The 14150-nt window shown below is 55.0% G+C and overlaps 1 protein-coding gene across 1 annotated transcript; it reads right to left on the minus strand.

Moving 5' to 3' along the window:
* Positions 1-1729: 1729 nt before the first annotated feature.
* HOXA11 (homeobox A11) lies at positions 1730-5446 on the minus strand. The gene is made up of 2 exons (XM_086396379.1): positions 4621-5446; positions 1730-3204 (listed from the first exon to the last, which is right to left on the minus strand). Exons 1-2 carry the CDS (start codon positions 5339-5341, stop codon positions 2972-2974), a joined length of 954 nt encoding a protein of 317 aa, XP_086252505.1. The 5' UTR covers positions 5342-5446; the 3' UTR covers positions 1730-2971.
* Positions 5447-14150: the final 8704 nt, after the last annotated feature.

Genomic DNA, 14150 nt, shown 5'->3' on the forward strand with positions numbered 1-14150 from the left:
TTGACATTGATCGGAAGTGCGCCATCTCGTGGCGACCGAGCGCCTAGACCCGGCCCAAACTCCGGCCCGCAGCCGGGAGAGGAGAGTAGTCTCAAGGCAGAGACAAGAAGGAGAGAATGTGCCCAGCCCGCTGCTAAAGAGATCTCATTTTTACATCTAAGAAATTGCTGCAAAACCCCAGCCGGGTTTATAGCGGCGCATTCCAAATATGCAAATTGGCCGGCCCCGGACGGGTTTACGACCACATTGTCACAGCCATCGGAGGATGGGCTTTTATAGGGCTCAGAAATCAAACCCGCGCCCGCTCGCCGCCGCCCGCCCTCGAACAGTCCTCCTGGCTAGGCTCTCCCTAGCAACTTGTGAGACTGGTTAATCTTTAACCGTCCCAAAGGAAGTCTTTCCTTAAATCCTAGGCTTCCCTGTCCGCTCCCTCCCTGCCCCGCAGGAGAGTCCTTGTTCACCTCTGTGTGTCTGTCTATCAACCTAGACATTCATCTCGGGGTCTGTCCCATTCCCCTTTGAGCTTGATTTCCCCAGTCGCGCCAGTTAGACAAACACACAAACAAATAAACAAAGTGGGGGTCTGGGGCATGGGGCCTCTCTCCAAATTCCATCCCCTCTGCAGCTCTCTCTGATCCTGCCTGGGTGGCTAGGGAGAGAGAATGGGATGGGGTGGGATGGGATGGGGTGGGGTGGGGTTGGGTGGGGGGCAGTGGGGGTGGGTGGGATGGGGGTGGAGGGTGGGGTGGGGGTGGAGGGTGGGGTGGGGGTGGGGTGGACAAACAAAAGGCACTGGCCTTTCACCCTGCCCCTCAAGGTTATGGGTGATGTCCAAATTTAAGGCAGAAGTTCAAAGGCAGGAAACAAAGAAAACCAGCATCTTTCTTTCCCCAAAGGGAAAAGGCAGTCTCAGCTGGGAGCTGGGGAGAAAGTGCCCTTAGATACTCCTGTGAGTCTGCTCTTTGTACCCAGACCAGTCCCCCCCTTGCTGAAGGGCTCCCCAGGGCACCCTAGAGTGTTTCCACTTCAGGCCTTCTAGTCTGGAGATGAGTGAGGCCAGCCTGGGATCAGACCCATTGGCCACCTCAAGTCCCAAGACTTTCTCCCAGGGCTGGGTCAGTCTGAGGGGATGAAGCCCCATATTCCAGGCCCTGGGATACCCCATTCCTGAGACTCCACTTCCCCAAAGGACCTGGCCATTCACCTTGACTTCCTAAGCCTGGCTTCTAATGGAGTTAAACCCTGAATAAGCCACCTCCCCACCTCCTCAGGGGCCTAGTAACTTGCCTCTTTCCTAAGGGGGGTAGTGGTGTTGGGGGTGGGGGTGACATTTGGCAGTAAAAGGCGAGTAGGGAGAGGAATGTCACACCAGGACCCAATACTCAAGTTTCCACAGTCTTTATTTTCCTTGTGCCCTGTTGCCTATATACATGCTGCAACTTACGCGGTGGGCTAAAACGGAGGACAGGGCATTACTCCCTTTACACGCAGAGCCACCAGACACTTCTTCACACGGGGAGGCAGAGGAGATTTAATGGGAGGGTGTCTACCTTTCTCAGCTGAGGTCCCCAGACCCTGACTGGCTGAACTACCTCAGAGTATCTCCCTAATGCTTTTCAAATATTGCAAAAAAATTAAAAAGACCATTCCCAACACCTGTCCCATCCCCTCCAATACCCCAAAGGCAATCAACTAATGGCAAAAAAAAAAAAAAAAAAATCAAACAAAATAGGTTATGGTTCCTTTATTTACAAGTCTTTTGAACACCATCCCTGTATGAAGCGTACATTCAAATATTTTTAGCAGTGAGTGAGTTTAACCGTGGAACACTGTAAACAGATAGAGCCTTTAAATATTCTCTTCATCATCTTTTTCCCCCCTCTACATTGCATCTTTTAAAATTCACTTTGGTTCTTGCAGGGAAATATATATATATAATATAATATTTATCTTTTAAAATAATTCCAAATCACTCTTGAGCTCTTGGAAGGTCACCGAAAGCTTCCAAGCTCAGTTCTGGGGTGGCGAAGGGCAGAGTGCGGCGTGGAAACTGGGTGTTTGGGGGACTCAAGCCCCTCATAGCTGGGGACTGCTGGCCAGGCCCACCGCTTCACTGAGCAAATCCAAGCTTGAATTAAGTGTGGCATAGACTTTGCCAAATTGCCGCACTCCACAGGCATTTCCTGCAGGGATCCGGGGACCAGCGGCCTGGGTGCAGCCTCTGGGCTTTTTGATGTCTTCCACCTCAGGGAATGGTCTGCTCTGCCACCAGGCTTTAGGCCCAAAGTGGCAGGCCAGACGAAGACCCTCGTCGGTAGGAAAAACTAGGTGGGTTGCAGAAGGCAGTCGACTGCTAGAAGCTCGGGCCTAGGACAGTTCGGTGAGTGGCTAGGAAGAGTGGAGAGCCAGTGATGCCACCTGGGATGGTAGATTAGTTTTCCCCTCAAGGATCAACAGCTCTCTCCCACCTTGCATCGACCTCTTAATCCAGTCATTTTTCACATTAGCTTTGGAAAGCAGCCCCGATCCAGACATCTAGGAATCCTCCCCTTTCCTTCTGCTCCTTTTCCCAAACTGAATTGGGTATGGCGATCTTGACACAGGGGTCCTAGAGGTGACCAGGCTTCATGTGAAGGGTCCTGGGTTGGGATCATTTTCCCTGGGGGGCCAGGAAGGGGGCCCAGTCCCTGATGGAGACCACACCCAGCCCATAGCTCTAGCAGTCTTCAAAGGTGAACCACCAGAGGCCCTAAACCATTCATTCTCGTTGATGCACAACTCTCTGAATCATTAGAAATCTTAACCACCACCGGGCAACCTCCTTCCAGGCTGTCTCCATGTATTGCCTTTCCTCTCTTGCACATCTCCTTTCTTGAAAAGTCACCATGTGCCTTGACCTTGTCAAGGGCAAAATCTGCATATAATCTCCTGTGTATGAAGCCCCCCACCCAGGTCCTGCTGGCTGGAGCCTTTAGAGAAGCGGATTGGCCGAGTAGTACTGTAAACGGTCTCTGTTAATTTTTTTTTCCTTCATTCTTCTGTTCTGAAACCAGATTTTGACCTGACGGTCGGTGAGGTTGAGCATGCGGGATAGTTGCAGGCGTTTCTCTTTGTTGATGTACACACTGAAGAAGAACTCGCGCTCTAGCTCCCTGATCTGGTACTTGGTGTAGGGGCAGCGCTTCTTTCGGGTTCGTTGGCCACCTGTGAAGGCCGAAAGAGGCAGGGAGTGAGCCAGGTGTGACGGTTGCAATCCATCCCAGAGCCCCAAGTGAAGGGAAAGGGCTGGCCTCAGGGAATGGAAGCCCTGCCTCAAGCCCAAGCAAGGTCCCCCGACTAGGTCCCTGCCTTCAGGCTCTTACTGCCGGCTGGGGGAGAGGCTGCGGGAGGAGGCTCAGCTCCGGATAAAAGCCAGCTCCCTAGATAGGCCCCCAGGGAAGCTGCTTACTCTGCTCCGGAGCAGAAAGGAGGGTTCCTCACTGCAACAGGCGAGTTAGTGCCGCGGAAACCGCTTTCAAAGCAGCGAGTGGGGGTTGCTGGCTGCCTCCAGCCCGGCCAGACTAAACAAACAGCCGCCCGCGACCATTTCACCTTCCAGCACCTGGGCGGCCGAGTCCCGAGGCAGTAAAGGCGGCCCCAGCCCCAGACTTTACCGGCTTCGGCGGGACTCGGCCCTCGTTAACATCTGGGGGCAGCTGCCGGGTCTTTGTCAGCCTAAGTCCTGGTCATCAGCTCCTGCCTCCCCGGCCAGCCCCCTGGCTTCCGCGGGGTGGGGAGCGGGTGGCGGAAGCCCCCTACCCCGGGCCTTCCCTAAGGACCAAGGCCACCCAGCCATCCTGGTGCTCTGGCAGGGCTGGGGTGCTGTCCCCGATAGGCTGGAGGACAGAGGGGTTTCCCAGAGCTGCGGGCAGGCTCGATTTGCACCCCTTTCAATAAAACGCCACCAGAAGTAAAGAAAAAACCCGCTTTTGACAGATTGAATAACAATTGTAACATGCAGTCGGACAGAAGGCAGCACACGTAATTGCCACTGCGCCCAAGGAAAATGGCTTCCTTTGGACAAAAAGGCCAACTTTGGGTTAATTTGTTTCTTTTAATATATTGCTCGAGCTAAGCGGGCTATTTTATCTGTTAAACACGCTCCTAGAGCCATCGTTAAACAGCAATGCCTTTGAATCCCGGCCGGGACTGGAGTCCCGGCGCAACACATGGCTTTTATAAAAATCTCCGGATTACCTCGCTATCAAAGGCTCCCGAACCCTTGCAGGGAGAATTTACAGGCGCCCACCTCCGGCTCCCCAGCCCCAAGCTGGCCCCGAGCGGGGTCGAGCTGCTGGGCTTGGGAGCCGAGAAGGGAAAAAAAGGGGAAAAGGGAGGTTTTTTGTTTTTTTGGGGTTTTTTTTGTAGGCATGCCTTGGCCGGTGGGTATTTCACGGCCAATTTCAGCACTCGCCACGTGATCCCGCCTTTTATAACAAAGTTTTGTTGGGGGGAAACCTAAAGGCCCTTCATAAACCTTATATGCTTATAAAACAGCATATAAAAATTTAACAGCGGTGCTGCGCTAGATTTCCAACTCCCCTTTCATAAAGCGCAGGGCGCGCTGCCTTTTATACGTACTGGAGCCGCCGGCCTTGTCCTCAGTGTGGCCGGAAGACGACTCGGGGCTGCTGCTGCTCTCGGGGCGCCGCCGCCGCTCCTTTTCCTCCGCCGCCGCCGCCGCCTCCCGGCAGCCGCCGGCGCCGCTGTCCGAACTTGAAGTTGCCGGCGTGCCCGTGGCCGCTGCCGCCGCCGCCGCCGCCGCCGCCGCGGAGGTCGCCGCGGCCGCCGGGGGCCCCTTCTCGGCGCTCTTGTCCCCGGGGTAGTCGGAGGAGGCGAGGTTTTCCGGGGTGCCGTAGGCCGTCTCGAAAAACTGGTCGAAAGCCTGCGGCAGGACGCCGTTCCTGCCCACGGTGCTATAGAAATTGGACGAGACGGCGGGGGTGGGGTGGTGGTAGACGTTGGCCGAGCTCTTGGCCAGAACGTCGCCAGGCACGCCGGCCGCGCTGGGCGCCTGCAGGCAGTCTCTGTGCACGAGCTCCTCCGCGGAGTAGCAGTGGGCCAGATTGCCGCGGGGGTGCCATTTAGTGGCGGGCTCAATGGCGTATTCTCTGAAGGTCACTTCGCGCACGGGTTGGACCTGGGGCAGGTTGGAAGAGTAGGAGTATGTCATTGGGCGCGAAGACGGGGTCTGGGGTAGAAAAGAAGGGAGGCTGGAGAAATCTGGACCCGAGACGTAGTAAGTACAACTTGGCAAATACATGTTAGAGGAGCAGGGACCACGCTCATCAAAATCCATCATTGGGCTACCTTGGGCTCTCCGCAGTAGCCGAGCTTAACATGATTCTCCACTGCAGCTGCCTCTTTGAAGCGGATCCGTGAAGTAGAAATTTGGAGACGTAAGCTGACGTGGAAATCTATCCCCATCCTTAGCAGGGAGGTGCTGGTCATGTGACCCGATGTTGAAATTGACAAGCTGCGAGCGAGTCCGGTTTTTTTTTTTTTTTTTCCCCTTTCCTTTTTTCCCCCCCTCCCTCCCCGGCTTCCTTTCTTTGTAGCCACCTCAGGGGAAGCAACAGATCGTCACTCGGTGTTCTCACCGAAAGCACGTAATCGCCGGTGTAACTCATGTTGGCTGGGGGGCCTCCCGGCGCGCGGCGAGGCTGGGTGCTACCCCGTGCCAATTGCTTGAGCTCAGCTGCACGGTGCTGGCCCTTGAGTGCGCCGAGGGCGGTGAGAGAGCTCAACTGCCACCCACCTCTCCCTGGGTGAGGGATGCCACAGGCTGGGGGTGGCCGGGTGGGAGCTCGTCGCTGCGTGGCCCGTGCGTGGTCTTGGAATCTATCCGCCAGGAGGCTCGCGTTCGCACCTCCTTCTGCGCTGTCCCCCTCCCACAGGCTTGCTCTGGAAACCACCTCTGCCTCCGATCCTGGCTGGACCCCCTTCGGGGCCAGGGTTCGCAGCCGTGGATGTGACTGCCTCGTGGCTTGCCCGATTTGCACGGTGACTTGATTACACGCTCGCATTCATGGTCACTTCCGAAGCGCTTTAGTGCCTTCCGTCCCTAAACCGCCAACAACCAGGGCGGCTTCCCCCGCGGTTTGTCAGGGATCCGCAGGTCCCGGAAGGGCCTTCGTCTCACCCGGGATCCACCTCCCTTTCATTCTCCCTGCCGGCCTCCTCACCCCCACGCCCTGCCCTTGAAGAAACCCGCTCCTTCTCGCTGTCTGCCGGGGTTCGGAGGGACTCAACAGAGCCAGAGACGCGGGGGCTGCGCCGCTGCGCACTGATCCGCCCTCCGGGTCTTCCGGAGCTGAGGACTCGGGAAACCATGCGGTTGAGGCGAGCCTTGGGCGGCTTCACAGGCGCTGACATCCGAGGAGACTACTCCTGGGTATGCTGCACCTTTCCGGAGCCCACATCTGAGCTCCAGAGCTGCAGGGAGAGTTGGGGGCAATGAGCAGGGGGCGAGGGCCCGGGAGCCGTGGCTGAGAAAGAGGTAACGCGCCTCCTTTCCTCTGCAAAGCTTGAGGGCCAGGGATGTGCAGGGCAGAAACTCAAAAGGACCGAGGCCTTTCCTGCAACTCATCCCACGGAAGGGACACAATGCCAAAGAAAAGAGATGTCCTTCCGAAACTCCCAGCACCTTGGATGAAAAGAACGCTTTGAAAAGGCTAGGTCTGAACTAAAGATACAGAGGTCATGGCGGCTAGGATGAGTCTAGGTTTCTTGGGAAGAGGAAAGACAGAAACTTGAGATGGTGAAAACTGCTTGCCATCCTTCAGGACTGAATGAACAATATTCGGGAGAAGCAGAAGAGGAGGGCATAGAGCAGCCAGGCAGGGCCAAGAGCTGGGAGGGGCCCAGCTCTGAGGCCTCCCCACATCTATCTTCTTGGAAGGAACTGGATGCCGCTGAAGGAAAGTTGAAAAATGAAAAAGGATAACCTTTTCCCTTTCCCCATCCAGGAAATAGCTGAAGGTATTTATATATCTTGGGGAGATTTAGAGTATAAATTCTAAGATCTTTGGTATTTAAGTGTCAACATCGATTTATTTATTTATTGCTGAGCTGACTGTAACTGACTCAATAACAAATCTAATCATGTATTGCACTGGAAAAGAAATTTCTCATTATGTATTTTCTCCAAATGATGGCCACCATTGCATTTGAATACCCGCTGTAAATATCAATAATATCAGGTAATTACTCTGTAGTGGAGTAAACTAATTTATTAGCATTCATGTTTATGTGGCTCCTACCCCTCTCCTTTACAGGGGTTGCGTATCACAAATCAAACTACTGGGACACATTGGTTTAATGAACTCTTTATTCAGGATTTGCTGCAAGAACTTCCATGCCCCTTGAATCCCTGAGAGCTGAACTTAAAATTATTTGTGCATCTTCAGCTTGACATATTTGTCCACAGTGGCTTGTGCAGAGGGCAGTATCAGTGTGAGTGAGAAGCTCTGGTGGGAAAGAAGGTTGTTTGGGAAGGGTAGCTTGAGACCTCCTAAAGCCGGGAATCACAGTTGCAGGATTGCCCTGCAGCAAAAAAAAAAAACTTCTATTTCCATCGGTGACCAACAAGGCAAAATATTTATTTCTCTACAGCATTTCTTTCTTGAAGACTGAATATAAAAGGGAGAAGGAGAGGTTTTCAAACAGCAGTGTTTAAGTCATTCCCAGGCTGATTTTGGCTCTTTCCAACTCTCTCCCAGCAGCCCACCCAGTCCCCGCCACCCCGACCCTCGAACAAAAGGAATGCTTGAGGGGTTTCAGTGACTTTGCCATAACAAAGGCGCCACCACTGCGGGGCTTGCCCCGCCCCTGGGTGAAGGCAAACAAATTCTTGCACTTGTATTAGGGCTTTTAAGACTATAATTGAGCCCGGGGGCGTCTAGGAGAACCGAAAACAGTTCTAGACAGACCTGGGGTTTTATAGCAGTGTTGGCAGTCAACTTCAGCTTGTGCCTGAGCAGACCGGCTGCGGTGGCCCGCCAGCGGGGGACGCCAGGCTATCAACCCTGGCTGCAAGCCCCTCTCCCAATTAGATCAGTTTTCCCCTTGATGCCAGGGAGGGCGGGGGGGGGGGGGGTCATCGCAGAAAAGTCGGTATAGGGACTTTCTCTTCCACAGAACCAGTGCCTCCCACTTTCTTGAGAGCCGAGCTGAGAGGGTGCTGGTCAGTCTGGATCCCATGGGTGTCTGCAGGAGACAATGGCGAATTCCCGAGGACAGGCAGGGGGTAGGGAAGGTGCTCTGGGAGCCGCTGGCAGAACTGAAACGGGGTGCAGGTAGGGTCTTGCAGCCTGGAAGGGGGCAAGTGGGGGCGCTGCTGTGAAGATAGTTGAGAATTAAAGCTTTTGATGCCAGAAGAAGGGAAACTGCCTGGAGCGGTGAATGCTTTTTAGTTCTGCAGCAGGGACAGGAGAGGGTGCTCAGAACCCCAATGCTGTCCACGGTTCCCAGCTTTGCCTGCTTCTGCCCCTCTGGCCTGGAATATACTCATGCTGTGAATGTTTTTGGGGGGGAGGTGTTCGGAGGTGGGCGCAGCTCTGAGGATCAGACCAAACCTTGGGGAGGCAGAGCTTTGGGTCCTTGGTTTTAACTTTGCTCTGAGCCTAATTGACTCTTCCACTTTGCAGGAGGCCCAACAGCCAAGTTGAGCCCACCCGGCTCGAGAGAACACCCGATGGGGTATAAGTCCGCCCTGGAAGGCCAAGTGCGAGTTGTATTTTTTTTTTTTTTTTTTTGAGGAGTCCAAGATGGGCACGGCTGTGACATTGGCCCTGGAGACTGATTTCCCACGAGCTGTTCTTTCTCAGAAGCTCCACAGTGCAGGACACTCTTCAGCGTGTATTTCCTTTTATCGTCAACCCGGAGCCCCATGGCAGCTAATGTGAGAGGCCGAAAATGTTTTGGAGGAAGAAAAACAAAGGCAGGAAGTGGCGGCAGCCTGACGGTGCGTGTGTGTCTGCGGAGAAGGGAGGGAGCCATTTCAATCTCTTCTTGTTTTTCCAAACTTCAAGGTCTAGGCAGCCCTAGCAGGGCCGGCCCGTCACTCCCAGTGCAGCATTTGGAGATGGCCACCCGGACAGGAGAAGGCTGGCGCCCGAGCCAGCCTCGTCAGGCGGAAACGGCTAACGAGGCACTTTGCTCAGCAGAGCAGACCAAGTCTTTCCAAACTTCATTTGATTTGGCCCTAAAAGTCAGGGATTGGGGGATTCTGCAACGCCTCCCAGACCTTCCTCGGCAGGCGGGCTGAGTGCGTGCCTTGCTGGGGATTCTTGAGCTCTGCACTCCACTCCACGCCTCTTCCCAGGCGGGATATGGGAATAAAGTGTGTCCAGGTGCATCTACCCAGCACTGCCGCCTCCCCTTCTTCTTGCAGCCGAGGGGCCTGGGAAGCAGCTGGGTAGCCTTGGCATGGTCAGTGCGCACCAGGGCAAAGTGAGCCTTTTCACCGGAGTTATCCTGTGTGTGCATGTGTGTTGGGGGGGTGGGCAGAGAATCATTTCCAGCATAGTCATTCAAGGGAGATGAGCAGAAAGGACCATGACTTGATAGGCAGCCTAACTGTTCACTCAAGGGAGGATAGAACTGGGGGGCAGGGAGTGCCTCCAGACTCTGGGCCTCTCATCCCTAACTGATCATGCTCCTACGTTGCCTTCTCTCTTTGGGGCTGATTTGGACTCTGGCAGTGGCTCATTGTCCCTGAATCTGAGAATGCAAAGTCTCAGCACCTGCACTGGCAGCCCTCAGACTGCTCAGTGCATACCCCTTAAAATGAATGCCAACAGCAGACTGCCCGCTCACTCCATTTCCTCTCTAACCATCGTCTGTTTCTATCTCTCTGCGGCTCCTGCTTGCCAGTCACCTGCCCTGCCCCTTTCCAGCCAAGTCTCCCTTTCTGTGGCCTCTAGCCTCTTCTGATACTTCCCCTATGCTGAGCCAGAGCTGAGGTGCCACTGGAGGGCACTCGGTTCAGAAAACACAGGTTCTCTGGAAGCTGGTTAGGTTCCTGACTCTTCTCCCAGTTCAGGCCTCCACCAGGGGTCTGAATTGGACCTCTCACCTCCTTCTTCTGAACATTCTATTCCAAGGCCCTACCAGGCTCTTTTTCTCTCCCTTCCTCTCTCATCAACAGTCCCTTCTTCTCTTCTTGGAACTCAGCTCCTGATTTTCTAGGCCTGGCAATCTTGGATGGCAGCTGGCCTGGGAGGGGGCAAGGCCCACCTGACAGACCAAAATTCACTCCCAAAGATCTCTGTTTGTTTGTGGATCACATAAGGTACCTTTTTTTTTTTTTAGTTCTGACCTGAGCCCCTACTGTCCTCTGTTCCCAAATGTCACACCTGTTTCTAGAAAACCATAGCAATGACTGTGGCAACCCTTGCACACTGCACACAGGTGCAAGAGCCAGCTGGAGGACCCAGGATGAAAATGGCTATCAAGCCCTTCACAGGGTTGGAGGCCAGGTCCCCATTTGAGGGCTTTCTGTGTCCAAGTGGGAAATACCCTGGAGGCACATCTGTCTTTCTTGGTAAAACCCAGGAGATCTCCTAGAATTTGTTCTTAAGAAATGGTCTATTGGCAGATCATGGCCAACTTATCACATTTCAAGACACCCTCTAGAGGAGACACTGAGGCTTCAATAAAATATCAAGAGACCTCCTTCTATCACTATGGATGCGGGGGTTAATTTATCTCCTTGGCTGGGAGAGGCACCTGTTCCCCCCTCCCCCAAGCTCTTCGTCCCTTCCCTAAAGCACAGGAACAGGTAATGCCTTGAACTTGAACTTACAGTTGACTCTTTTCTGACTCACAGTTTAAATCTCCAAGGTCCTTAAACATCTGAAGAAGTCCACATCCTTCCCGTGGCTACTGAGGCATCAGGTTTAGCAGAGGGTCTCAGACAACCAAGCAATCTGGTTACTATTTAGTTTAGTGTGTCCCAAAGTGATGGGAGAAAGAGGGTTACTTCCTTTGAGAAGAACTATTTTTATTTTTATTGTTGTGGACTCATTAAAGATTTTTTTCCCCTACTGAGTGGGAACAGATGAGGGGGTGGGGGCTGAAGGGCAAAGCCCTGGTTCTCAGTGTCGGCCTTCCATTCTCCCTGCAACTTCGCCCCAAACGGGGTTTCCCCAGCCAAGTGTATCTGTAATAAAGAGGACAAAAGGCAGAGGGCAGCCCAACCCAAAGGCCAGCTCTGGTCCTGGGGTGGGGGTGGGAGCGTGTCTTAGTCTTGATCGCTGTGGCTCACAGGAAGCTCCTATACCCCAAGCTTCAGCTACCACTGAGGGAAGTTCCCCCAGGCTCCTCTGGTTCTACTCAGCCTGAATCCATGGCTCATATTCCAGGCTGGAGAAGAGCTAGCCCCTGCCTCCTCAAACTCTGCCCTAGGAGTCTTCCCCCAAGGGCCCTAATACTCAGTTCTGTGATGGTACCTATTCACAGACAATCCTTCTGCCTACTGTCCCCTGAAGACCCTGCTCCACACATGCAGCCCTAGGGATAAAGCCCTGCTTTTCTATATGCTGTGAAAAAAAGACAAAATCAGTCATTTACAAGGCCTCTTTGATTCATCTGGAGCAATAAGCTCAGAGGAGGACCAGATTTAAGTGACTGACCACTAGGCCTGAAGTCATGACCTGCTGCAAGCAGGCAATGGACAGAGGGAAGGGACCCCCACCCTCCTCAGCACAGTGAAGGGATTGTGGGGGGTCGGGCTGGGAGTCAGAGAGTTTTACCTTTGGCAGAGTGCACCTCACTTCGTGGCCCATATTTTAGGCAGGAGAAGAAGCACATGCAAGTTCTCACCAAAGGCCTGCCATGTACTGAGGGGGCAGACCTGGCCTCAGGGGCCTCAGGAGAGGCTCCCAGCAGGCTCCTTGCTACCCCATCCTATTCTCCGCCCACCGGGCCTGGTGGCCCCTGCCAGGTTCCCTGTCTCTCGCAGAGGTCAGAACTCAGATCCAGCCGCATCCACTCTACTGAGCTTGCAGGTTTTGCCTCTCACCCCGGCTAGGCCTCCGCGGGCTCAGTTCTTCGGGACTCGACGGGAACAGAGCCTGGGCCACCTCTGGCTGTGCGAACTCCGCTTCAATATGGCTGGAGGCGAAGGAGTTGATCACCAGGAAAGTGCTACCTCCAGTCCGCGATCTCCGGTTATCAGAACCCGCTTGCAGCCGGCCGGTTGCGTGTCCTGTGCCTTCTCGCGGCGACCGGCCCTGGCCGTGGAGACGGCGATGGCGCGAGAGGAGAGCGCTCTCTAAGCTGACAGGAGGGGGGTTCTGAGGTTTCCAACCTCTCCCACCCAATAGCAGCCCAGACACCCACGCATGCCCCTCAACCCGGTTTCCCCCTCCATTTTGTGCATTGTCCTCAGATCCGCAGCCAGAACAAAGCCCCCAGCAGTGGTCTCTCCATCGCCTTCGCGAGCTCTTGTCCCTATCTCCCGTGAGCCAAAAGGCTCGGAGCTTAAGTCGAGCGGTCTAAGTCCAACCCCCTCCACCGCCTCCCACCCCAGCGCCCTCTTCTCTCCCTTAGCCCCAGCCGCCCTCAGCCAGAGCCAGGGTACTACTCTGCATGCCAGTCGGACCCCTGCCCGTGCCAACCTCCCATGCGCCCCGTCCTGGCCTCGGACTGCGGGCGGCCCCGGACCTACAGCCGAGTCCAGCGCGGCCGAGGCACCCGGCGCAGTGAGGCCGAGCCTGCTTTCCGGCCCCGGGGCGGGAGACCCGAATTAGGCCGCCTGGGTCCGCAACCTGCCCGGCCCGCTCTGGGTTCCCTCGGATCCCACCCCACCCATCAGGCCGGGGCTCAGAAAGCGGAAGTATTTGGTGGAGAAAAACACGGTTTCTTTTAAGCCCGTCTCAGAACCCCTTTTAGAGCAAATGCTCCTGTCAAGTTTTATTTCCCGTTGCAAACCACCTTCCACGCTGCCAAGAATTAAGACCGGGAGAGATTAAATACCCGATTATTCTCGTGGGGAGTTAGGGGCGGGAGCGGAGAAGAGGGACCCGCACCAAGACTTTCGTTGGACTCGGTTTGTCCGCATCAAATAACGCCCAGCGAGACCCGCGAAGGCCCGCGCGGGCGGCGGTGACGTCAGCCTGCAGCTGCGGGGCGCCGCGCGGGACTGGGGGGCCTGGGCCTTGACCTCGGCTAGCGTCCCGATGCACGCCCCCTCCGGCCACTGGCCGTCTGGGAGAGGCAGGCTCTCTAAAGCTTTGCGCCTCCATTTTGAGGAGAGTGTTCCTAGCGACGCGCGGAGAATTCTGAGCCTTCTCGGCCCACGAGGGGCGCGGCATCGGGTGGCTTCCCGGGTCCGCTGCGGCGCCTCTCCCGCGCGTCCTCGGTCCCTGAGGGGTAGGGGGCGGCCCCCGCGCCACTGCGCGACTGCTCGCCAAGGTTCGCACATCCCCAAGGCCTCGCCGTGATGACCGCTTCCCGGTAGATCCAGCTCTTCGGCGGCGCGACGGAGCCAGGCAGAAATGAAATCAACTGTGGCGAGGCCTTGGCTGCTTCCACGGAGTTTTTCTGTGCCAGCCTTTTTTTTTTTTTCCCCTTCCCTTGAAAATCAAATTAAAAATAGCAAACACCTTTCAGACATTGGTCGGGCGCTAGGTAGATGCGCTAGGATTGAAGCAGCCGATCAGTAAGTGGGTATTTTCATAAAGAATGAAGCCGGCTGTTATTTACACGGCGGCCTGGCGGATGAAAACTTAATTTTTTTGTGCGTGTCCTAAACCGAAGCATAAATCTCCCCAGGCCTCTTGGATAACGCTACATCTCTGCTTATGAAAAATGGGATGTGAGCAACTTGCTGCACATTTCTCTGATTCTCCAGGTCTTGGGCTGCTGACACGCATTCGATCAACTTTAAAAGAATGCGCATAAATCAGCGAGCCCCTAGCGTCTCCTCCATAGAAGTTCGCAAATCCGGAAGGGCGCCTCTGAACCCACCCGGTCTGGGGCTTAGCAGTCCCGGGCAGGCTCCGTCTCCGCTACAAAAGAAACTCGGGAATTCGCAGACGGGAGCGAGAACCCGCACCCTCACCAAACCCTCCAAACACACTCAGCAGGATGTAATCCGCACATAT

The sequence above is a fragment of the Bos grunniens genome, chromosome 4 (assembly GCF_055505025.1).
Source record: "Bos grunniens cultivar Pamir isolate PY7600 chromosome 4, Bosgru_T2T1.0, whole genome shotgun sequence".
NCBI lineage: Eukaryota > Metazoa > Chordata > Mammalia > Artiodactyla > Bovidae > Bos > Bos grunniens.

Excerpts from the sequence above, each read along its gene's own strand:
- HOXA11 (XM_086396379.1), bottom strand. The coding sequence starts at position 5,341 with ATGATGGATTTTGATGAGCGTGGTCCCTGCTCCTCTAACATGTATTTG. Across the intron at positions 3,205-4,620 it reads GGACAAGGCCGGCGGCTCCA|GTGGCCAACGAACCCGAAAG; the intron begins GTACGTATAAAA and ends CGGCCTTCACAG.